This window comes from Ursus arctos, unplaced genomic scaffold (assembly GCF_023065955.2).
Source record: "Ursus arctos isolate Adak ecotype North America unplaced genomic scaffold, UrsArc2.0 scaffold_21, whole genome shotgun sequence".
Lineage (NCBI taxonomy): Eukaryota > Metazoa > Chordata > Mammalia > Carnivora > Ursidae > Ursus > Ursus arctos.
In genome coordinates, this window is record NW_026622886.1 from 20,083,535 (window position 1) to 20,109,085 (window position 25,551).

General features: G+C 37.6%; 1 protein-coding gene across 2 annotated transcripts in view; it reads left to right on the forward strand.

Moving 5' to 3' along the window:
• UBE2N (ubiquitin conjugating enzyme E2 N) overlaps nt 1-25,551 on the forward strand; it is a 34,779-nt gene that overhangs the window by 1,768 nt on the left and 7,460 nt on the right. The window contains exon 1 of one of the 2 annotated variants that reach the window (XM_057316400.1): nt 16,173-16,319. The exons of the other annotated variant lie outside the window; for it this stretch is intronic. Within the exon in view, the coding sequence (XP_057172383.1) occupies nt 16,308-16,319 (12 nt within the window). The 5' untranslated portion in view covers nt 16,173-16,307. Of the gene's footprint in view, nt 1-16,172; nt 16,320-25,551 lie in introns of those variants that run through there. 2 annotated transcript variants of the gene reach the window in all.

A 25,551-nucleotide genomic window follows, 5' to 3' on the forward strand; every position in this document is an offset into this window, starting at 1 on the left:
TAATATTCTTAGTAATTCTCCAAAATACATAATGAACGAAAGATTTAACATTTTTTCCAGTTTTGCTTGATTCTGGACATATTCTGCGGTAATACGAAAGCCTTGGATGGAAAAATAAATTCTGTGAAACCTTGTTTAATAAAGTTACAGAAATGATTTATGGCAGTGAATTGAAGGCCTCATAATCCAATTTTTTTGGCACACAATTTACACTGGGTATTTTAATTTTACTATTTTAACCAAGACAGTGATAATTCATGAATATGGTCTTAATTTTACGGTATCTTGTTGATAGCACCTCTTTAATAAAAGGTGACTTCATTTGGGTTTCATCTTGGAAAAGTTAGGCGGTTTTACTTTAATGTCTTTTATAGCTTAGCCTAAAAGAACTGTTTTCTCCAATTACAAGAAAGATTACAAGACTATAATGTGTTTTCTAGTGCTGTTTATGTATTATGTATATTTTCCCATGATCAGGGAAAAATTTTTTTAAGATTTATTTATTTGAGAGAATGTGTGCTGGTTGAGTGGGGGGAGGAGCAGAGGGAGGGACACTCAAGCAGTCTCGCCACCGAGCACTGAGTCCCAGGCTGGGCTTCATCCCAACACCCGTAAGATTACGACCTGAGCTGAAACCAAGAGTTGGATGCTCAACCGACTGAGCAACCCAGGCACCGAAAATGTTTTTTAATCAGAATTTTTTTAAAAGTTTGCCTCTTTTTTGTCATCCTCAATACGAGATTCCATGTGGAATATGGTGGTGGTGGTGGTCGTGCAGGATAGGTAGGTAGCTGTACTGTCCTGAATTCTAGGAACACACCATCTTTCATTGGACAGCTATTAATAGGATGCTGTTTACCTCCATGTGGTTGTTACCTACATTTGCAAAATTCTTTCTCTTTTTTTCTTTTTTTTTGAGATTTTATTTTTAAGTAATCTCTCCACTCATTGTGGGGCTTGAATCCACAATCCCATCATCAAGAGTCCCATACTTCACCGACTGAGCCAGCCAGGTGCTCCTACATTTACAAAAGTCTTACATCATTTAATACTTGTAGATCTTGATCTTGTGAAGTAGACTACCTTTTATAGTCTAGAAACCCATTCAAATGACTTTCCTAGGATCTTAAAACTGGCAAGGGACAGAACTCGGATCTTGACCCAGCGTGACCTTCCCCTGCCTCTTGTTATTATGAAATGACAATGTATGTAAATATACTTTGATGACTAAATAACTATGCAAATATAAGATGGGGTTTTTTTGAATTACTATTCACTCATTTACTGCCCCACTCAGATTCCCATAAACCATCCACTAGCAAATTCCCTAGGGTGCCAGCTTTCAAAATATATCCTTAATCAGCTACATTTACCCATCTCTCTGAAACCACTGTTCAATTCCATCATTTGTTGTCTAGTCTACTGTATTAGTCTCCTAAGCAGCAGCTAGTGTTACTGTTTGAAAATGCAGATCATGTCACTCCCTTTCTCAGAACTCTACAAAGGTTCTCCATCACACTTAGAATAAAATCTTGACTTTTTCCCCCGTGGTTACAAGGCCTTCCTTGCACCTGCCTACCTCTGAGGTCATCTCCTGCATGTCTGTCCTTGGGTCACTCTGCTGCAACCACAGTGTTGCTTTGCTCTACTCTGAACAATAAGAGGCTAAGTTTGTTCCAGTCACAGGGCTTTTCTTCTGGTTACTACATTGCTTGTTTTGGCATATCGTTTAGTTCTTGGCTCTTATGTCATCCTTGGAGAGGTCTACCTTAATTATCCCAAAACACAGTTTTCCTCTTTATTCCCAAAAAGAAATAGTTCCTCTTTATTGCCATATTTTCTCCTCTCTGTATAGCACTTACACTATTTGAAGTTACATTGTTTACTGTTTATCTCTGCTCCTACTAAAGCTCCATGAAGGCAGGGATTCTTAGATGACTTGGGCATTGCTCTAATACCTAGAGGACATGGTAGGCACTGAAATATTAAATGAATGAATGTACTTCAATTTCTGGAAGAAAGTTTTAGGAGAGCTATTCTATATCATAATTTGGCATTGTTATTGCTTAATAGATTCTGTCTAAACCAATGTCTGAGCTAAAAGTTAATCTCTGAGGTAAAAGTTAATCTCTAATTCATTAAAAAATAAATAAATTTTTATTTTGTCTAATAGGAAATACATGGAGGTCCACACTTGAAAGGTTCTAACAGGTACATAGAGAAAATTAAAGACTCTCTGATCTGCCCTTCAGCATTCCAGTTGCCTGCCCAGACAACCATTATTTTTATTGTGTATTCTTCCAGAAAGACCAGAAAGATTTAGTATGTATATATTAGGCCTATATCCCTCCTCCTGTTGCAAATACCTTAATCCCCCCCAACACGTATATATCTTTGAGGTGACTCATTTTTTAAAGGGGTTCTTTGTGGAATCATGTGGTTAGACCTTAATATAACTGATTGCTTATTGCTGACTTTGAGATTGTCTCCAGAATTCGCTATACAAACAATGCTGTGATGAATAGTCTTACAGTTAGTGGTATTTTGCACACGTGCGAGTTATACTGAATCTTGGCAGTTCTGTGTTTTGCTAGAATTTTTAGAATTTGCTTTTTTCTCTCTTCTCCTTGGCCAGAGCTCTTTTAGTCTCCAAAAGTGACTGAGCAATTAAAGCTTAAAATCGCATAGGTTAAAAGATAACTAAGAGGTCCTTCCTAATGTGTTCCTCATAAAGAACATTAAAGTTACTTTGGGAGCAGATAAATGAGATCTGTAATTGTGGCCTTGATCAGTAATTTATTTCAGATTTACAGTTTACATGTTACATTAACAGAATGATGTTCTTTTGTCTTCTCAAAGTTAATCATGAAGACAGTAAAATATGGCCTTAAGAACAGTAGTGAACTTACTCAAGGAGTTGATTTATTTGATTAAAACCTGGCAAACCAACCTGCTCAGATTAGATTTTCACCAGTCTTTCATAGAATTAATTCTTCTGTTTGGTGAGGTTTAGTTTCAGATTCTTAAAAACTCAGTATGGTCTGTCTCTGCATTGAACTTGAGTTCTATATACTTTTTACTTTAATAATTTTGATTTTTAAAAAAGATATCACTTTTTTCCTGTCACTATTTAAAAGCCATTCATTTGGTATCTGTTCTAGTATATAAGGTAGTTTTTAGTGAGAAAAGTGATTCAGATAACTAGTCCTATTTTTAGGCCTGAAAGTCTGACTGATAATTTTTTTTTCCCATTTAAAAAAAGGTGTGAAAATCTTACATGATGAGGATGGACTTGTTATATGTAATTAAAACATCCTTAGGAAACTGATAAACTCTTATAGTAAAAACTTGACCAGAAACAGTGTGGTTCTTGGCTCTTTTGGTTGTTGTCCCAGTTTAAGAAATTTCTGGGGCGCCTGGGTGGCTCAGTCGGTTAAGCATCTGACTCTTGATAACAGCTCAGGTCATGATCACAGGGTTCTGAGATTAAGCCCTGCTTCCAGCTCCACACTCAGTGGGGAGTCTGCTTGAGATTCTGTCTTTCCCTCTCCCCCTCCGTCCCTTCATGGTTTCTCTCTCTCAAATAAATAAATCTTTTAAAAAAAGAATTTTCTGACCATTCTAGGATAATAAACCATATTTTTTGTATATGACTTCTGGGGATTCAGGTTCTTGACAAGCTTATTTGTGAATCCTCTTAGTCTCCATGGATTCCAAGTTAAGAATCCCTGGACTGCTTTTGGTAGTGATTAATTTTTCAGGTTATAAGGATACTGTTTAATTTACTGCCTAATGTTTTGATTATGAAATGTGGGCATAATTGAAAGTAAATTAAAAATAGCAGTTGAGTGTTATTTTTTAAGCTTCTCTGTGTCAAGCACTTTCTTTAGTCCAGGTTGATGAACTCTCACAATAGAAATTGAGTTTTGTCAAAATATCAAACACTTCCTGAATATCTACCATGCTAAGTAATTATGGCATCAGAAATATTATGCATTTGCTTTGCAGAAGTTCTAAATTTTTTCCATACTGTGACCAGTTATAGCCATAGAGTTTTACACATTAGAGAATGCCCACCCTTTTCCTTCTCTGATGAGTCTGTAGGCCAAAAAAGTTGGATGACTAGGATTCTGCTGCAAGTTGGTAACTTTGCTTTTAAAACCCTTAACCTTGTAGGATGGTTTACTTGTGTGTAAATGTTTTTAAGAAGCAAATAAGTTGTACTACAGTTTCAGGCAGTATGGATTGTGAACGTACATTTGAATCTGTTATTGTGAGTTATGGACGTGTATGCCCTAGAGAAATAAAGACCAGAAGGATAAGAGAATGAGGATAGCATCCACTAGGGGCTTTGAGCATTACAATTGTAGTCATCATTTTTGATGTAAGTGCCTAATTATTATATAATTTTACTTTCTAAAAATAGATCTGAAAGGCATAATATATGTAGTAATTTTATATCAAGAAATATTCCTTTTTTATGAAAGATGTGTTGGACTGGTATTTTATTATACAGTTGAAATTTTCTTTGCAAGTGTGTATGAAGGACATCAGTATGGATATATAAATTTGGAGATGGAATAGAGAATCAGTTAACTTCACCTGAAATTTTAGCAACTTCTAAAAATGCTTCCTAAGTGAATTATTTTTGTTTTTGAACTGTTAAATAGTAATCTTTAATTTGTGGATTAAATAGGATGTAGGGTCAGCATCATCTGAGAACTGTGGCGCTAGCATCTCTGGTGGCAGATACCATTATTGTGTGATTGAAAGAACTGGATAACTGGTAAAGAGCCCTCAGAGAATCAACGGAAAGTCTTCTTTATTAGCCATTCTTTCAAGAGCTATACCACACTATTCAGGCTATTTTATATTTTTAAAAGCCTGGTTGTAACTATTCTAAAATCCCTAAGGATACTTAGAAATCGAAATTTTTTATTATTTTGATTTGGCCTGCAACTCAGATGTTTCTAAATGATTAGGATTCAGCTATAATTTAAAGTGATTTTATCTTATTTTGTTTTATTTTATTTTATTTATTGATAAATAAGTCATCTCTGCCCAGCGTGGGCCTCGAACTCACGACCTTGAGATCAAGAGTCACATGCCCTGCTGACTGAGCCAGCCAAGGGCCCTTAAGTGGTTTTAGACATTGTTTTCAGAATCTAATGTTGACACATTTTGCTTTTTGGCTAGTCTGTTCAGATTTTCAAACTCCTTTAGTTTTCAGTATGTCTCGATCAGTAATTTGGTCTGTTTTGGGCAAATCTGTTTTTATTTTCAAAGTCTTTACAGTCTAGTGACTAAAGGCATTATAGACAGGAAAATTGTAGAAAGACGCATAACGGATATTATCTTTGTGTCTTGAGACTATGGGTGCCTTTATTTACAACTTTTTAAGATTTTTAAAAATAATTTATACTAAGGAAAATGTTACTCCCATAAAGTCTCTGTGTTTCTATGACCCTTAAGGACAATTGGGATTACCATTCCCTTCCCTTCTTACTATAGGTCAGGGACAAAAATGACTTTACTAAGCTAGTAAGAGCCCAAGGCCAAATTTCATTCTTCTATGAATTGTGATTTTTCTGCCTTTTTATTATCCCTTTTTTTAAAATCCATTCTTAAGACATTTTCAATTCAAATAAATGGACGTTTACTGGATGCATAATAATGTATTTAGCGCTAAGCCAGGTGAACAAGAAGTGCATCACTATCTAATGGAAAACTCAGTCATGAAACAAATTAAAGTGAGGTGTGTTAGGAGAAAAGATACACATGGGATTTACCATAGTCCGAGGATGAAGGAAAGTAGGGATGAGGGAATGTTTTTAAAATTGAAGGAGGAAGGGGTGCCTGGGTGGCTCCGTTGGTTAAGTGTCTGCCTTGGGCTCAGGTAACGATTCCACGGTCCTGGGATCGAGCTTGCATTGGGCTCTGTGCTCCACAGGGAGCCTCTTTTCCTTCTGCTCCCCCTCCTTGTGTTCTCTCTCTCTCTCTGTCAAATAAATAAATAAAAATCTTAAAGTTGAAGGAGGGAGAGTGAGTTTTGGGTAGATGGAATAGCAGGTAGGAAAGTTGAAAGAAAAAGAGGAAGAGAAAGAGTATATACACAAGTATACCATATTCCAGGAATCTAGTATGTGTGATGGATAGTGTCTTATATAATTATTAGGGTTCCATCAAGAAGTATTACTGTCTGATTACCTAGAGAGTTGGAATCAAAAACTGTTGGGCGAGGAATTTTGAATTGTTAAATTCAGACTTAGTGTATGAATCATTCACCAGAGTGTGTGACAACTGTTCCTGAAGTGAGATTGGTCATACAGTTTTTATTATGTAAGTGAGACATCTTTTATTGAACACTTCCTATGTGCTAGGCACTGTTCTAAGCATGTTACATGTATTAATTTAATTCTAACAGCAAACCTAGGATACGAATATTAGTTTTAGCCCTGCATTACAGATATGGAAACCTGCACAGAGGGATTAAGTGGTTGCGGGAGCTGTGATATGAACAGGTGCTGTAGATTAAATGCACCAGAACTTATCTGCCCCTAGATAATAACTGGCAGTGTTTGTATTTTTATATTTTATCATTTGGACAAATGAAGTGGAAAAACGTGTTCATTGCAGAATCTAAGTGCTTAGCTTTCTTATTTTTCATCAGAAGTCTCCTTATTATAGTTTAGAGGCTTTTGCACAAGTGAGTCCCTGTTTAGTAACAGTTTCAGTTAAGATAGAATGACTTTGGTCTGGGGTGGTGTATTCCTCTCCTGCCCTCCTGGATCCTTTGATTTGGGGAAGTTCAGGGTTTGGGTGAGAAGGAACTAAAGAGCAGCTGTTCCTCTCTTTCCTGCTGTTTCTTTACCAGCAAAATACATTTGAGGTATCACTGCATCAGAGCATAACCTCTAATGTTAATTTTAAACAAGAATTTTTTCATTCAATTAAGCATAAAAATAGATTAGAATTATCTTACATTCCTTTATATATTAAATTGAATTTTGTGTGTTCAACCCAGGGAGGGTGTTTGTACCTGAGTTAATTTCCTCCCATTTTGGAGAGAAGGACAAGTGCTGTTCCAGTATAAGTCCCCTACACGCCTGCACATACTATAATTCTTGCTTTGGCTTTTTAGAAAAGATATTTTTCACAGTTGGAGGCACAGTGATTTACAACTAAAAAGCTTGAAGTTTCTTACCCTTAGCTGTAAAAGAGCTATTCCCATTAAGTAACATTTTTTTCAAATAAAGCGCTCTGTCCACCCTGTCTTTATTGGTGCCTTTCAGGAAAGGTTTCACCTGAAAGTGCTGCAAGCTCCATTCAGGTTCCTGCCACTGATGTGATTAGAGATCAGTGAATACTTGGCCAAACCTTGCCTACCAGAATCTTCTCCCAGTTTAATTGGGACCGCTGTATTGGGTGGTAGGAACCAGAAGGCATTTTCTGTGAACACTTGTTTATAATCTGAGTACTTAGTTCATGATTGTGCATCAGAATTATCTGGGGCATTTATAAATTTAACTTATAGCAGCCCAGCATGTTTTCTTGTTATGTTTTAAGATCTCCAGATGATTTTTACGTGCACCTTGCAGAAACAGTGGCCTTGTGTATGCTCAGCTTCACTGCAAAGCTGGTTAGAATGTGGGGGATACAAGATACAAGTAAAATCGCATAGCTGGTACCTTCTCATACATGGAAAGCAAAGGCGTCAGTGGGGATACCAAAGACATGACAGTCCAGGGTGGGGAAACCATTAAGACAGGTTTAGGGAGAGAGATTTTAGAGCAGTGACATTTGAGCTAAATTTTGAAGGGTAAGTAGAAAAGTGACGTTGGGGGGTAAGTAGAATGTCATTCCAGGTTAGACATATCAAACTCCAGGAAGATATTTGAGCAGTGCTAAAGCTGAAACATGAGTCAGCACTTCTTTGCTTGGACCACAGACACTTTAAATTTGAAAAAGTTTTTTTCTTCAGAAGTGTAGCAGTCTTAATTTGAAAAAGTTTTTTTCTTCAGAAGTGTAGTTTATGTGTCTTCATTTTGAAAATTCAGTTAATGTACTAAGTATGTTATATACCAAAATAATCAAGTAATATGGATGATTTTTCCCTTTCTTTTGCTATTTCAGTCTTCAGTTCATAGATAAAATGGCTAACATCTTATTGAATATGGAAGGAAAACCTAAATGCTTCATTTATTTTTTTGAAATATAACTCACCATAAGATTCATCCATTTAAAATGTACAGTTTAGTGGGTTTTGATAATTCACAAAGTTGTGCAGCCATTGCCACTAATTCCAGAACATTTTCATCACCCGGAATAGAAACACTATGCCCGTTAGCAGTCACTGTCCACCTCCCTAGTTCCTCAGCCCCTGAGAACTGCTTATCTATCTCTCTGGTTTTGTCTATTTTGAACTTTTCATATAAATGAAATCATATAATACATGATTTTTTGTGTCTGTCTTCTTTCACTTAGCATGTTTTCAAGGTTCACATTATAGCAGTACTTCATTCCCTTTTTAATTTTTTGGCTGAAGTTTTCTGAGTAACTTTTAAGAAATGACAATACTGAATGAAGCAAAGCAGTAGTTTTATCAGGTAAATATTCTGTATTGGCTCCCTAAAATTAGTCATATTTGAAACCTACATTGCTTTAGAACATTTAAGAAATATTCTTCAGCCTTGTGAGCCATTGTTTAAAAAAAAGTGGTCAGTGGTAGTAAATCTTCTTTATTTTTTATTTTTATTTTTATTTTTTTTAGTGGTAATAAATCTTTATCTATGAAGATTAGACTTGATTGCTGGACACTGAGAGAATTAAGCTAATGCTGGTGAATAATGGTTAAGAATCAGCACTGACTTTTATTCTTATCTTAAGGATTAAGAAACTTTGTGACCTTGGCCAAGTCACTTACTTTCCCTGGGCCTCAGTTATTTATAATTCTATTAAAACTTGATGATTGTATGATCCCTTTGGGCAGAATTTGAAACAATGAGAAAAAGCCATGATCACATAATCCTGGGACTGAGTTTCCCTTTTGACTTTTAAACTGGCTCTTAGGCACTTGAACAAAACAAAACACGCAAATGCTGAGTAGTTAGCAGTATTCCGAAATAAATGTCGTTTTCCAGCATAACTGGTATGCAGGCCTGTATCCTATCAGCTTTGATAGTTTTAAAGCCTTTAAATGTTTATGTTCTCCTAGGGTTCAGACCTTGAAACTTTTCTCATTATATAATCTTCTGAACACTTTTATTTACTTTTACCTGGCTTCAGTCCACATTGATTAGTGATTTCAAAATCTAGTGCTGAATTTCAGATCTCCAAATGCCTACTTTTTATCTCCACTCCATTTTTAAATCCACTTTTTTTTAAACAATAGAATGTATTCATTTTGCTGCCTCCCTTCATGTGTGTCAACACTTAATATTTCTTCTTTATTATGTCAGCGTTAACCCAGTTGCCTGAAATTTATTCCTCCTCTTCCCTCCCCTTGCTTCTCTTCCACATTCAGTTTGCTAGTAAGCCCCCGATGGATTCAGCCTCAGAAATGTTTCTGGCTTCTCCTAACCCATTCCTGTCTTCTTCCAGTTGTCTTTGTATGTGGGCCCTTATACATCCTCTCCTGATTGTTTTTGCAATAATCTCAGAACTCATCTGTCTTCACTTACTGTCCACCCATCTCCCTCTCTCCCCATCCATCACATTATTCTAAAAACATTGATGTGATCATGTGACTCTCCACTGTATATAGGGTAAAGTTCAAACTTTTTAACTTGGCATATAAGCTGGCCTTTTTGTCTTATTTCATTGACATCTCTTTCCTGTCTCCCCTTTCTTATATAACTTCTGATAGTGATACTGCTTACTAGCCAAAATGATGTATTTTCCAACTTCTGAATTATGCCATGTTTGCAGGGAAGCATCCCTCATCAAATGTGACTGTCCAGCATTCTGTTTTGGGTTTGTTTCCTCTATTCTGCTGGGAAAACCTTAACAGTATAGTCATCTGGTTTATGTTCTTAATAACAAGTAGGTGGTGTTTCATAATTAGAAATACTATTTTCTGTTATTTCAGTAGGTTCTATCAAAAGAAAATCAGGGATAAAATTTAAGTAATTTGCTTTTTTTTTTTATTTGAGAGAGAGCCCGGGTGTGGGTGTTCATGAGGTGGGGAGGGGCAGAAGGAGAGGGAGAAGCAGCCTCCCTGCTTAGCAGGGAGCCGGGCGCGGGCGCGGGCGCGGGAGCGGAGTGGGGCTCGATCCCAGGACCCTGGGATCACGACCTGAGCCGAAGGCAGACGCTTCACCAACTGAGCCACCCAAGCGCCCCTAAGTAATTTGCTTTATTTTCTGGGATCCTGTTAAGGCACTCTGGGAAACAAGTGTTGGTTCTATTGTTAGTCATTAATTACAATGAAAAATATGTTTAAAAACTTTTTTGACAAATACAGACTGTATAAGGTGTATATGATGTTTTGATATGTGTATGCCTTTTGAAATGATTACCACAAACTTATATCTGTTACTTTCCATTGTTATCTTTTTTTTTTTTAAGATTTTATTTATTTATTTGACACAGAGGGAGACAGCCAGCGAGAGAGGGGACACAAGCAGGGGACACAAGAGAGGGGAGTGGGAGAGGAAGAAGCAGGCTCCCAGCAGAGCAGGGAGCCCGACCTGGGGCTTGATCCCAGAACCATGGGATCACGCCCTGAGCCGAAGGCAGATGCTTAATAACTGAGCCACCCAGGCGCCTCTCCATTATCTTTTTTGTTGCAGTAAGGACACTTGAGATGTACTCAGCAAGTTATAAGTACGCAATGCATTATTATTAGCTGTCACATAGGATACATTAGGTATACAGAACTTATTCATCTTATAACTGAAAGATTTTACTCTTTGATCAGTATCTTCCTTTTTCCTCCACCTTCCAGCCTCTGGTAACCACTGTTGTACTCTGTTTTTAAAGATTCCACATGTACGTGAAATCACACATATTTGTCTCTCTGTGTTTGGCTTACTTAGCATAATTTCCTTGTTGCGAGTGGCAGGATTTCCTTATTTTTTAAAGCTGATAAATATTTTAATTTGCTCTTTGTAATCATTGGAAAAATAAAATATTTGGCACTGCCTGGGTCAAAGTTTTGAGCACCATATATACTTTTTAAAAAGCCTGTAGACCCTTGCTCTGATGGCTCACACACATACGTACTAGCCTTTCTGTTTTTTACTGCTTAATTTGATAATAGTGGATTAACCCTAACAGGGCCATAAACAAAGGCATTGGAGAATTCCAGTGCTGGCTCCCTTCATTGTAGGGGTTACTTCAGCAGATTTTTCTGTGATAGGATGCAGCAGGACCCGGACAATCAAGAACCCAGTCCTAGTTGATGAGCAGGCTTTCGTTCCCTGTGCTCCTCAGGTGTGTATTAAAAAATGCAGCTATTTAGGTCTACTGTCAATGAAAAAAGAAAGTAAAACTAGCATATGTTCCCTCTTATGAGTAATCAAGTTACAGCAGTTTTAATATTCTTAGAGTGCACACGCACACCTCTTTACTCCATAGTACTCCTTTATTTCTTGAGTTGAATCATCAGGCCAATTATGGTTATGATCTATGTATATTAATTTCTTAAATATTACAAGTATTAGTATGTTGAATATCTGCTTTTTTCTTTATATCGATTATAGACAGTTCCCTCTGTTTATGACAGACTGAAAAAAAATATTTAATTCTTTCTGGTTGTTATATATCAGCCACTCTTTTTTTCTTTAAAGCTTTTATTTTTTTATTTGACAGAGAGAGACAGTCAGCGAGAGAGGGAACACAAGCAGGGGGAGTGGGAGAGGAAGAAGCAGGCTCCCAGCGGAGGAGCCTGATGTGGGGCTCGATCCCAGAACGCTGGGATCATGCCCTGAGCCGAAGGGAGATGCTTAATGACTGAGCCACCCAGGTGCCCCGGTATCAGCCACTTTTATATCATAAAGTCGGTCCTACAACTTCTGTTGGAAAACAAATACCTTGAAAAAATGTGATTAATTGCAAAGTACAGAAATGTTACCCATTTCCCTCAATATTAAGAGTCTTATTTTTACCTCTATTGAAAAAGGTTTATGATGGGAGTGAGAAGATTGAGAAGGGATGTTTGTATCCTCTGGCAGGGAGATCCCAAGAATTGTCCCCTTCCTCAATCTAGATGTTTTCTATAGGTTACTTTTTTCTTTAGATTCATTTGACTCCCATATATGTGCAAGTATTGCCTCAAAGTATTACCTAAGCTGTGTGCAAAATTGCTGGACCCTATATCTTCTTTCAGGGGTACTGGAGAAGTGCGGTTTGGGAGAAGTTGGTTGTATGGTGGTTGGGAGTCTCAAAAATCTTCCCAGATTATGAAATTCTGTTTGGGTCATTTACACTTGGGAGTGTCTTACTTTGAGCATATTATCAGATAGTTCTCTGAAGAGCATCTGGCTGTAGTCTGCTGCTTTGAAAAGTGAAGAAGGGTGGATCTTAGTATAGTGTTGGTCCTGATGTCTGTGAAACTTACATATTGATACCAGTAAAACCACTTTTAAAAAAATTGAAGTATATTTGACACAGTGTAACATTAATTTCAAGTGTTACAACATAGTGAATTGGACAAGTTTATACCTTATGCTATGCTCACAAGTGTAGCTAGCATCTGTAACCGTACAGTGCTATTTGTTATAACTGTTGACTATATTCCCTATGCTGTACCTTTTATTCCCGTGACCTATTCATTCCATAACTGGAAGCCTGTATCTCCCACTCCCCTTTACCTATTTTGCTCATCCCTTCTGGCAACCATCAGTTTATTCTCTGTATTTATGGGTCTGTTTCTACTTTTTGTTTTGCTTTTTAAATTCCACATGAGTGAAATTATATGGTATTTATCTTTGTCTGACTTATTTCACTTAACATTATACCCTCTAGGTCCATCCATTTTGTCTCAAATGGCAAGATCACATCCATTTTTTGTAGCTGAGTAATATTCCACTACATGTGCACCTGCACACACGCGCACATATACACACCCCACCCATATCTTCTTTATTCATGGGTATTTCTCATGGATATGTGGGTTGCTCTCATATCTTGGCTATTTCATTTAATGCTGCAGTAAACATAGTGATGCATATGTCTTTTCAAATTAGTGTTTTTGAGTAAACCACCCTTCGAATCCTGAATTTGATTATTTGATTTTAGTTGCTAGGTATGGGCATTGTGGCTTCTACCTGTTCAAGTGGAATGGTTCCCAGACATCTAGGGACCTGAGGTGCTTGCATGGCCACCCTCTGGGGTTGGCATTTCCTTAACTGGCATAACTGCCCTTCTACTTCCCAGCTGTTCTTTTATCCTTTGCAGAGTGGAGGGCACGGAGGCTTAGGATAGTACTAGGTGGTGTGCAGGCAGCTGGGCTTATCCTTACTGTGGCAATTCTGTGAACATGTGGGAGCTGTCACATATATAAAGTTGTTACTTGGGTGACTGGAAAGGGTGAAAAGAGCTTTAAAATATTGTGGCGGTAGAATAGGAAGGAGATACTACTTCCAAGTCTGGGAAGAAAACAGAGAAAAGATTGAAATTATTAAAATTGAGGAACTTGGAATGCAGAGCCCCATCTGGGATGCAGAACTCTGAAGAGAGTCCCCCCCCCGGGACACGTGACGATGAAGTTGGTGCTCTCGGTGTGAGGTAAACTGTAAATTGAATGAGTGCGCTGCAGGGATGTTGGATTATGCTCACAGGCACCGCAGACAGACAAGAAACCCAGAAGAGGCAAGTTCTCTCTTTTGGCTCCTCTGTTTAGCACCTCTCATCTGCAGAGTTTAGTGCTGATCCCTGGCAAAGCAGAATGTGGTTTGCAGAGTCCCATCTCCAGAACCACAAAGTATAGGATAGTGAGAGATAATTACTTTACATCTGACACAGATATAAATTTCCCCTTGTGGAGGTTTTAGAGATAGAAAGCTGCCTGACCTTCTGGCCCAGCCCATGATAGATAGGGAAGAGCAAAAAACCCCTAAGATGTGGCAGTATTTGGCTTGACTTCAGAATCCCTGCAGAATTAGGGATTTTGAGATTTAAAAAAAAAATGTTATTGTTTTGACTAAGCCTAGCGAAAGGGCACCGCTGCCATAACCCCCCCACCCCCCATACACACCATTTGTCGGGATTTTTTTTAAAGTAAACAACCTACACTGTAGATAAATGCCTTTGTTCCAAATCAGTTTAATTTTTCCCCCTGTTTTTGGACCAACCCTCAGATCTCAGGACAGGCCAGAACTGTGTGCATTCAAACTAGGATGTTAGAGAAGAAAGTAGGCTTAGAGAAAGTGCCAGAGGATACAGGCAAATGGTACCTCAGGAGTTTACCCTTGCCCCTATCCTTGGTGACTGCCTCAGCTCTGAGGACACTTCTTCATAGACTTTTAGAACAAATTAAGAAACATTTTCTATTTTTAGCTCAGATACACCTTACAGTTATAAAGAAACATTTTCTATTTTTAGCTCAGATACACCTAACATGAATGTATAGATGTAAAGCCTGCTGGAGGCCGAGGATTCCAAGTACCAGCTGTTAAGTGTAAAAGAGCCCTTGGCTGCAGTGTGCTTCTAGCCCATGTTCTGCCACTTGTGTACCTTTCTGGAGGTGGTTCTGGGGCTTAAATGAAATAACATATGTGAACATCCAGGTCAGTTTTAAGGATTAATTCTTGTGTTGTCCCTATACCTTGGAGTTGGAACTAAATTTATCTAGCTTTCTAATTCATTAGCTTCTGAAAATCCAATGTCCTGCCCAGGGTTGGCCATTTATCAAGGTCTTGAGGTTTTCTTTTGTCCGTAGTTCTGGGATTATATATGCTTTTTTTTTTTTTTTAAAGATTTTATTTTTATGTATTTGACAGAGATAGAGACAGCCAGCGAGAGAGGGAACACAAGCAGGGGGAGTGGGAGAGGAAGAAGGAGGCTCACAGCGGAGGAGCCTGATATGGGGCTCGATCCCATAACGCCGGGATCACGCCCTGAGCCGAAGGCAGACGCCCAACCGCTATGCCACCCAGGCGCCCCTATATATGCTTTTAACCCAAACACACAGTTCAGCCCTTTAAGCATTTTCCATAAAAGACTTCACTATGTTGTTGCAAGCATTTTGCAAGTTTACAGATTTTTATTGGAGAGTTAGGAGTTTAGCAGCCAGTGGTCATCAGGCGTCTCATTGGCTCTTGGTGTTTTTCCTCTGGGTTCTTCCGTCCTGCATTGCTCCACTGCTCAAAATCTCTAATGCCTGGTCAGTGTAGCTCCTGCCTCTAAATCCCAACAAATACTCAGGTGAATAGGGGCCCTGTCTACCCAAATTAAGACCTACTTCCTGCCCTCAGTAAGCTCAAGACATACACTAAGCTTTTTTTTTCTCCTTTTAAATAAACTCTGTTAAGGTATAATTTACATACAGGTAATGCATCCATTTTAAGTTTACCATTTAAGTTTTGACAACAGCTGTGAAACCACCATCTTGTTAAGATTCGGAACATTCCATCCCAGCACAACACTTAATCAAAAGATTATACTGTTTTGAAGTGTGTGTTTTCACTTATGCAGGAGGATATTTTTCTGTGGTGTTACACATTACAACATCTTTTTCTCATAGGCTTTGGTGTGATCATTATTTCTGGAGCTATACTTTTGAACACATTCACAGTTTTTCCTTGGGATAAATTCCAAGACATGAAATTTTAAAGGTTGGGTTAGCTTGTAATCCTCATCAGCCGTGTATATGAGAGCCAGTTTTCTCCATAACAGTAAGTAGCATTTTTAGAAAAATCTTTGTGTATTCTGAGTTTTAAGGGTTGTCTTGTAATGAGACATTGTCACTTTCAAAATAGGGTTACTTATAGTGCTTATTCAATTTCCTTGCGTGATTTTATTTAAAAACATTTTTTCTTGCTTTTTTTGGTAAATAGTACTTGGACATGTTACAAAATTCAACAAAAGGATACTCAGCTGAGTGTCTCCCACCTCTCAGTCATCTAATTACTTTCCTCAAGGAAACCGCTCTTGGACCATTTACATCTGTTATTTTAATAATTTTGTAAGCTTTAGTAATCTTTGAAATTTTGTTATTTTTTTTAGGTGCAGTTTTACATCATATTAGTTCACACTGCTAGCAAGCCCTAAGTCCAGCATTCATATTGTTGCAGAGACTGGCTGTCCCACATGAAGTGGGTGAATTTGACCCAGTACTATTGTACACAGAAGCTCTATCATGTAATATGTCTGCCTCAGTATGTAAATTTGTGCTTATTTCAGTTATATTAAAATCTGAGTGGGTCATTTCTTTTTCTGGCTCAGTGGCACAGGACAAAATAATCATCTAAAATCATAGAAAAATAAAATATCTATTGAGTTATATACTCCAGCTGGCTCTCTTAAGATTATTTAACTTTCGGGGTGCCTGGGTGGCTCAGTGGGTTAAGCGTCTGCCTTTGGCTCAGGTCAAAATCTTAGGGTCCTGGGATTGAGCCCCGCATGGGCTCCCTGCTCAGCGTGGAGCCTGCATCTCTCTCTCCTTCTGCTTTTCCCCCAGCTTGAGCTCTCTCTCTTGCTCACTTTCTCTCTCAAATAAATTAAAAAAAAAAAAGATTATTTAACTTTCAAACCAGACTAATACTGTGTGAAATATTAAAATCTCAAAAGTACTCAAGAAAAAGAGATTAATTTCAAATTCTTCCAAAAACCTTAAGGTAGAAGACTGAATCTTTAATATGTCAGCCAGTTCTTATTAGCAAATGAGCATTATTAAACTTGAGAAAAATGATTATTAGATTATCAAAGCTATTAAAGGGGCAAAGGAAACTTAAGCCTGATACTCTGGTGCTTAGTATTTGGTTCTTTAAGTGCACAACTTGTAAACAGAATAGCAAGGGCAAAGCTTTTGAGCAGAAGTATGAAATAGTTGATGAAGATTGGGTTTAAAACTTTAAAAAATCCTTATTTTTTATTTTTTTGCATATTCCTGCCATTTATGGCCACTGTCTGACTCCTTAAAACCTTGGGCCTGCCATTTTTGAAAGTTCTTGAGTCCCGCTTTACCCTGTCCATATTTTTCTTTCAGTAGTAGTTAGTTCTGTTCATTCAGCCCATGTGGAATGCGAGACACTCTGGTGCTCAGTGTTGGGGCTGCAAACACTACACCTGGGCCTTGACCTATAGGTACCAGTGTAGCTGGGGAGTCAGACAGTAGGGGGGAAGTATGTAAGGGATAGTTTTTTGCAGAAGGTGCACCCCTACTGCCCAATAATACTCCTGCTTTTTTAGTCACTGGTATTTTCTCAGTTGCTTACCGCTTAGGTGACAGGTGACTTTTCATAATGGTCGAAATGCTGCTTTGTGGGCAAAATAATGTTTAGTGTGTTAAATGTCTTAAGATACTTCCTAATTCTGAAGAGCAAAAAGATTTTGGGTATGTGGAGCTGTGTGGGTTATGTGTGGCAGGAGCACAGAATGTGGGTGTAGGCTTTCTGGGTTTGACTTGGAGCTGTGCCAAATACTAGCTTGTACAGCCCACTTGACCTCTACTTCTTTATCTGTTTAATACACTAATCTAGCTCTAAGGTGGTGGGGAGGGTTGGAGTGCAGAGAAGAGAGCTTACAATAATACAGTGAACTTTATAATGTTACTATTTTCTGATTTTGCAAAGATGCTGCTTCATTGTAAATCTGGAAAGAATGAATACCTTCTCAGTGTGGGTATACTTGTGTTCGTCATCTATGTATTAGTTCCACAAAATGGATAACCGTAAACATAACTGTCTGAAATGGGGCATAGATTATTTATTTATTTATTTATTTATTTATTTATTTTTATTTTATTTTATTTTATTTTATTTTTTTTAAAGATTTTATTTCTTTATTTGACAGAGAAAGACAGCCAGCGAGAGAGGGAACACAAGCAGGGGGAGTGGGAGAGGAAGAAGCAGGCTCGTAGCAGAGGAGCCTGATGTGGGGCTCGATCCCAGAACGCTGGGATCACGCCCTGAGCCGAAGGCAGACACTTAACGACTGTGCCACCCAGGCGCCCCTAAGATTTTTTTTAAAGCACAGTGGATGCCCATTTATCAACAGTGGGTAGGAAAATGGGATGTTTGAAGTAAATAATATATTCTGATTTTATTGGAATTATCATTTTGATTTTATTAGAATTACCATATAATTGATTTTCCATGAGTTAGACAATAATAAAGTTGATTTGTATTGCTGCTAAACTGAAGTTTTATTCTTTAATCCAAAGTACATGGGATCTTGCACTGTACAGCTTCAGGGGGTGCCATTCATCCAGACTGGTGTGAATGGGCCTCTCTTGGAGCAGTGCAGTATGGCAGCCTTGTTAAAGATGCTTATTTTGGGGGAGACAGAATCCCTAATATCTGACTGCTTTCTAATTTATCTCAGTATGCAGTATTTTTTCTTCTTGTAGTTTGGATTTTGGACAAAATTATGTCAAGTGGCACAATTGGATTGAGAATGAAAATCTGGACCAGCTGTAACTTTTTGTTTGCCTCACTGAAAATTTCAGCTGCTCTGCTTCTGTCTTGTCTATTAATAATAAGCATAGGCCTTTCCTGTTAGTGGAGACCTCGGGCATTTAGCAGTTAAATTTTGTTGTGATTACCACATTTGAAACCTGAAGTAACTAGTGATCAAGGATTGAATAAGTAATATACATGGTAGTACAAGTGTAGCCACTAGCTTGTAGACCAGTAAAAGTGCCTATTTATGCCACATAGTTTGCGAGGAATATTGATTAATTTACCTGTAAAGCAACCAGGAAAGTGGGGTGCACTGACACAGTAAATGAAAAAGGTAAAAATGTTAAGCTGTTTTTAAAAGGGCTTTTGTCTTTATTAGAATAAATACAAACATACTAAAATGTTAACCAAATTTTGGTTATTAGGAGTATAACTATTTAAGTCGCTGTTGTATTTTTCTTTAATGAGCAGGTGGGAAAGAATTGGGGAAAAAAGCAGGTACCATTAACAACAGATTTCTTCTTTAGATATTGAGCATTGGCATAGATGCTGGGGATACAGTCCATAATATCTCTTCCCTCAACATGGAGGGCGAAGTAGTGAACAGTAATTACAATGTAAAAGAATATTATAGGGGTGCCTGGGTGGTGCTGCTGATTAAGTACCCCACTTTTGGTTTCAGCTCAAGTCGTGATCTTGGGGTCTTGAGATTGAGCCCTGCGTTGGGCTCCGTGCTGAGTGCGGAGTCAGCTTGGGACTCTCTCTCCTTCTTCCCCTCCCCCCTGCTCTCTCTCAAATAAATAAATAAATCTTTAAAAAAATAAGAGTATTATAAGAGGGGACCTTTTAGTAGAAGGGACCATATAATAGTAATATTTAACCCATTCCAGTGTTAAAATGTTAAGTCAATTTTAGTGCTAAAGAGAACCTTTGAAATGTTTGAAGGGACGAAAGTTTAGAAGGTAGGGGAGGTTAAGCGAATTTGTATGATTGTATAACAGATTGGTACAGTTAGGATTGGGGTTAAATAGAGATGTTTTAGCTCCAGGTTTTTTCCCTAGAAGATATACCAGGCTGTCTAGTTGGAAGTTCGCTCTTTTAATGTGAAATTAGCTCCCTCTTTAAAGGCTGTTAAACTAGATAGAAGTTCTTTGATAGAGAGGTTATTCAACTTTCGTGCTCTCCTTTGACCTCATTTAATCCCAAAGAGATACTTAGCTTCTTAACCTCTGCATCTCCCCAACCCCTGGTCTGTTAACTCTTACCTTTTCTTCACTTTCTTTTCTGTCTAGTTTAGGCTTTGTATTTTTAGCAAGCAATGGAGGTCAACTTTGGCTAGTTTAAGTAGAAAGTATTTATTGAGTTATTAGGTATCTCACATAATCTTCAGGGGTGGCAAAGAAAGAGGCATTCAGGAAACAAAGCTCAGAATCACATCATGGTGGAGACTTCACTGCCAGTAGTGTGTGCGTCGCACTCTGCAGTTTGATTGCTGATGCCAAGTACAGAACGCTCCACTAGAACCTCTTCTCTTGCTGTCTAGAGGTAACTACCGCTGTGATCTCTAGAATGGATCCTTCTGTTGGATTTTAGCTTTGATGCACAGGTTTCGACTGAGCCTAGGTCTCACATGCTTAATAGAGAGGAAATTTTCTAAGACTAAAGCTTCAGTTGAGGGAGGTGGGGATCCATAAAGTTTGGGGGGTATTATTCCCCAGCGAGGCTCTTCTGCCTGTCAGGTTGTCTAAAGGAATGACGAACATCCGCTGTGAACCTCATTTTTCTCATGCTGGCAGACATAATCCTGTGTGACATGGATAACTTTTTCTATTTTCGAATAACAGTTACTTCAAACTTTCACGTTCTTAAGCTCCCCATTCCAACATTATATTAAGGAAGGGAAAGGAAGGCATGAATGAATGGGGGAATTTTACTATTGTTTAATTGTAGACAAATATATAGAGAAATGACTGAAATTACACATAAAGGCCTTAAAATGAATTATCAGCTTCAACCAGTTGAAATTTTAAGAAAGAAACCCACAGTCTAGATCATTTCTAACTTAAATGCTGAATTTTTTTTTTTTTTTAAGTACAAGTTCACTGGTTTTTGCTAAGGCGTCACTCGTAATTTTAGTTTTCACTGTGCAGAAACAGGCAATTAAGAAATTGCCTATTTTCATTCAGGATGAATACAGAAGACCTTTCCTCCCCTACCTACTAAATTATATACTTTTCCCAGAATCTAAAATATGCAAGTTTTAAAAAAATGCTTTTTGATGGGTTTGGTAACAGTGACTTAAGGATTTTATTACAGCAGCAATCTCAATAAAATGTTACTAAGCTAGATAATCTCTTCATTCAGAGTTCCAAGACATCCTTCCAAAGACACAGAATTCATTAAGACAGAAGGACAGTTACATTATTCAGATCAGTAAAGGCATGTTTTAAATTTTTGAGCTGGTGCTAAAGAAAGTCCAGGCAATGAAGTGTTTATATTATCCATCAAATCAGAAACCAAGAAAAAATGCGGATGTTAACTTTCATGAGTCTACTAGTATTTACAGTGCTGGGTATTCAAAGGACATTTTTACCATAAAGAATTTCATGAGTGTTTTATGAAGGAGTAGTTGGCATTGTCTTCAACTGTGATGCCAATATTTAGAAATCTTTCAAAAAATAGAAAAAAGATGGAGATGTAAAGTTATCTTTCCAGAAAACTTTTGAAATGTCTTTAGAAATAAGCAAGAACATAATGTGCTCTCGGTCTAGTCCTGTTGTTCATGTAATTAGTATCCCTAATCACACCTGCACCTTCTCTAAGACCTTGACATACCCCATTTGAAAACGCATCTTTCAAAAACTGACATTTATATGTACTTTATACTAACAGTGAAATAAATTCTTAGGGGACAAAGGGACTTTTTAAAAATTCTTCCTTTGAATTAGTTGATACCACAATGTCATGTACAAAATAAACATTTGTTAGTAAATTCATATTTCAGAATCACAACATTTCAGAGCACTTCTGTCACTACTTGTCACAGTTCGTTATTGTTACTTGATTTTTTTTTATTGAATCTCTGCGTATCTGGACACAGTGCTTAATAATCACATAGAATCCCTGCCCTTAAGGAATTTACAGACTAGTGGGGGCAGGAAAAGAAACACAGACTGCAGTATAACCTGATGTGTTTAGTGGAACAAAAGAATTTGGGGGTGATAGACAAGGAATTAGTCTAATGGTTTTCCCTGTTGGAGGTACACTTTGTTAATAAGATTTTCAGATTTTTGTCTGTTGTCAGTAATCGGAATAATTTAAATGCCATTCCTAGGGTGGAAGTTCCCTACTACTAACACATTAAGTATAGTAATTCTTCTTATCAGCTCTGTGTGGTGCCTGAGCACACAAACATTTATTCATTGAACAAGCATGTATTTAGCATGTCATCACCACCATTTGCTAGCTGGAGTTCTTACCTTCAAATACTTATTGTCCTAGCTGTAGTAAGAGGGGTGGTGTTAATGTCCAGGAAACTGGAACTATAGGGTCGAGATGCTTCCAGACTAATTCAGACCTGAGAAACAAGTTGATTGAATATACTTAGCTTTTCAGAAGTCCTTCCCTGGCTTCCAAGTCTCTTCTTTTTCACTGAACTTAACAGAAATACTGATTCAGTCTTGGCTTGAGAGAAAAAACTAGAGATTTCTAGCCCAGGTCATTCCATTCCATCTCTTGGGTATTACTCCAAGTGGAATATAGAGTACAGTTGACCCTTGAAGAATACGGGTTTGAACTGTGCTCCCTGGTCTGCTTATACATGAGTCACTTGTACGTGGATTTTTTTGTTTTAATAAATACAGTACTATTAAATGTATTTTCCTTATGATTCCTTTTTTTTTTAAGATTTTTTATTTGAGAGGGAGAGAGGGAGCACATGCGCAGGCAGAAGCGGGGGCAGAGGGAGAGGGAGGAGCAGACTCCCCGCTGAGTAGGGAGCCAGGCTCGGGGCTCCATCCCAGGACCCGCAGATCATGACCTGAGCCAAAGATGCTTAACTGACTGAGCCACTCAGGTGCCCCTAATTTTCTTAACATGTTCTTTTCTCTAGCTTACTTTATTGTAAGAATACAGTGTATAATACATATATAAAATATGGATTAATCAACTTTTAAAGGTAAGGCTTTCTGGTCAACAGTAGGCTATTAGTAGTTAAGTTTTGGGGGGGTCAAAAGTTATGTGGATTTTCAGCTGTGCAGGGGTTGGGGCCCCTAACTCCTGTGTTGTTCATGGGTTGGCTGTACTTTGTTGCTACTTATCAGTCCAACTGGAAATAAAGCTTTCCATCAAAGGGATACCTTGGTCCAAAATCTTAAGATTTAGTCCTTGGTATCTGGAGACTTTGGAAGGGCTTCTTCCTTTTTTCCTTCTTCTCAGAAGGAAATTGTGAGGTTTATGTGTGTGGGAGAAGAGGGAGAAGAGGACGGTGGAGGGTGTGCCTTGAGAATCGTTATTCTCATCTGAGTTTAGGGTAAACATTTAAAAAAAACATAGTGAATTAGGGTAAAATAATTTGTGAGCTGTTAGCGAAGGAAGCGGGGTTGAAATAAGTAAGTGATGTCTTTCATCCACTAGGGGGTAGTGTGGACTGTAAAAATTAAAATTATTCCTCAGGGATTAACTCTTATTTCTTCATGTAGTTGCCTTGTTTCAATTAATTTTTGTCCATGCTATGTTTTTTTTCAAATGGCTACAAATCATTATTTTCAAACACAATCTTGTGGCTGTAACAAACAATAACACTTACCACATTCCTGTTGTTAGTGATTCAGATGTTCTGACATTACTGTTTGTATAGAATTTTTTGAGGGGGGAAAAAGTGATACTTTTAAGTTTCTCTACCAGATTTTACTCACTATATGAAGTAAATTATTTTAATAACCTGTAAGTACATTGTAACATTATAACAGAATTGTCTTGTGTTTCACTGTCCTGTATGATAGCTGCTAGTCCCATGTGGCTCTTGAGCAGTTGCAGTGTGGCTAGTTTGAATTGATACATGTTGTAAGTATAAATTACTAGATTATGAAGACTTTGTATGAAAAAAAGATTATAAATATTAATAATTTTATATTGATTACATGTTGAAATGATGCTTTTGAATATATTGTTAAATAAAATATTGATTTTTTAACTTTTTTTTTTACTTTTTAATGTGGCTAGTGGAAAATTTAATATTATATTTGCAGCTCGTACTTCTGTTGGGCAGCACTGCTGTAGAGAAAACATTCATCAACCATTTTTATCATGCTGTACATACCTCTAGCTGGCCTTATGATTTGTAAGGAAGTGGTGTAGAGGGGAAGTTGAGCACAATTTTGGCTCTGTTTCTAATCCCAGCCAAAATTAATATAGTCAGTTCTATAATGAGATCTGTGCATTCCTAAACTTCATTGTGTTGACCAAAATTGTGAAGTAAAAACAACATGGCTCATGGATAAAATGTTAGCGGCATGACACTCAAAAATGTTGGTGACATTTTTCTAAAATGCTCACTTATTATATAGATGGTGAAGTTGTAGATGCTCTTAAAGTAGTTTACAGTTGAAAAATAGGCTTTTGCTTTATCAGTAATCCCAAAAAAGGAGCCCCTGTTTGTTAATGTTTTAGAATTACTTTTAGATGTAGTTAACAGAGGTTGGAGTAGACATAGTAGATCTCAGTTTGATAACAAAATTGATAATATTATCAAGTATAGTCAGATGGCTCTTGGATGAGATGGTCTGAAAGATCCACAGTTGACATTAGTAATACATTGCTTTTTTTTGTGTGTTTCAGAAAATATTCTCTTTTAATTTTAGAGAGTGAGAGAGAGGGCATGGTGAGGGGTGGAGGGAGAGGGAAAGAGAGTCTTAAGCAAACTCTGTGCTGAGGGCTCAGTATCATGACCCTGAGATCACAACCTGAGCTGAAACCAAAAGTCAGATGCTTAACTGACTGTGCCACCCGGGTGCCACCAGAGAATGTTCTAAATAGGGAAAAACCTAATTGCTGTAGATATATGTTGGAGGTGTATATTGAAAGTTATTAAATGGATCAACTTTTCTCCTATGCAAATTGCCACTCCCTTTCCCTCCCTCCCTCCTTTCCTTCCTTCCTTCCTACCTTCCTTCCTTCCTTCGAGGGGGGAGGGGCAGAGGGAGAGAGAATCTCCAGCACACTCCCGGCTGAGCGCGGTGCCTGACCTAGGGCTAGATCTCGGACCCTGAGATCAGGACCTGAACCAAAATCAAGATGTTTAACTGGCTGAGCCACCAGGGGCCCCTGCCCCTCTTTTTCTAAGAATACTGTTTATTATCTAAAATTTTACTGTACATAATTCAGTCATTGCCTTAAAAAATGTAATTTTTTTAGTCATTCATTGCTTCATAGTGAGCGCAAGTTGTTAATTAACTTTAAAGTGGAACAAGACCTAGTTAAAGGAATTTAGTTGACAAACTTATCAAGTGCTGCAGTTTACTGTGGTATAATCCTGGAATTTGCTCTTCAAGTCCCAGTAGATATATTGATGACCAAATCAATTTGATGTTATTTAATTTCTTTTTAAGGTATTTACAGCATGAACTATTACACTCACTGTGTAAGATGAGATAGTTTCCTTTAGACTAAATCTTGTTGCCACTTAAATTCATACTCTATTTTTATGTACTTCCTTTTCTGCTTTTTAGTAACTAATTTAGTAACTTATTCCCTAAATAGTCTTTTTGTTCTATATGGCCTAAACTCAGTTCTACCTGCGATTGGGTCAGAGGATTGCTTTTAAATAAGTAGGATCATAATGCAACTAATGGTTATTCTGTTTTCTTTAAAAACAAATACTGTTATTTAGTAAATCTTAAGATTTACAAAAACTAATGTGTTTTGTTCTTAATTCTTTTTGAGTTCGTTGTACATGGCTAAGGCCTTCCTATGTGATCTCCTTTGTTAA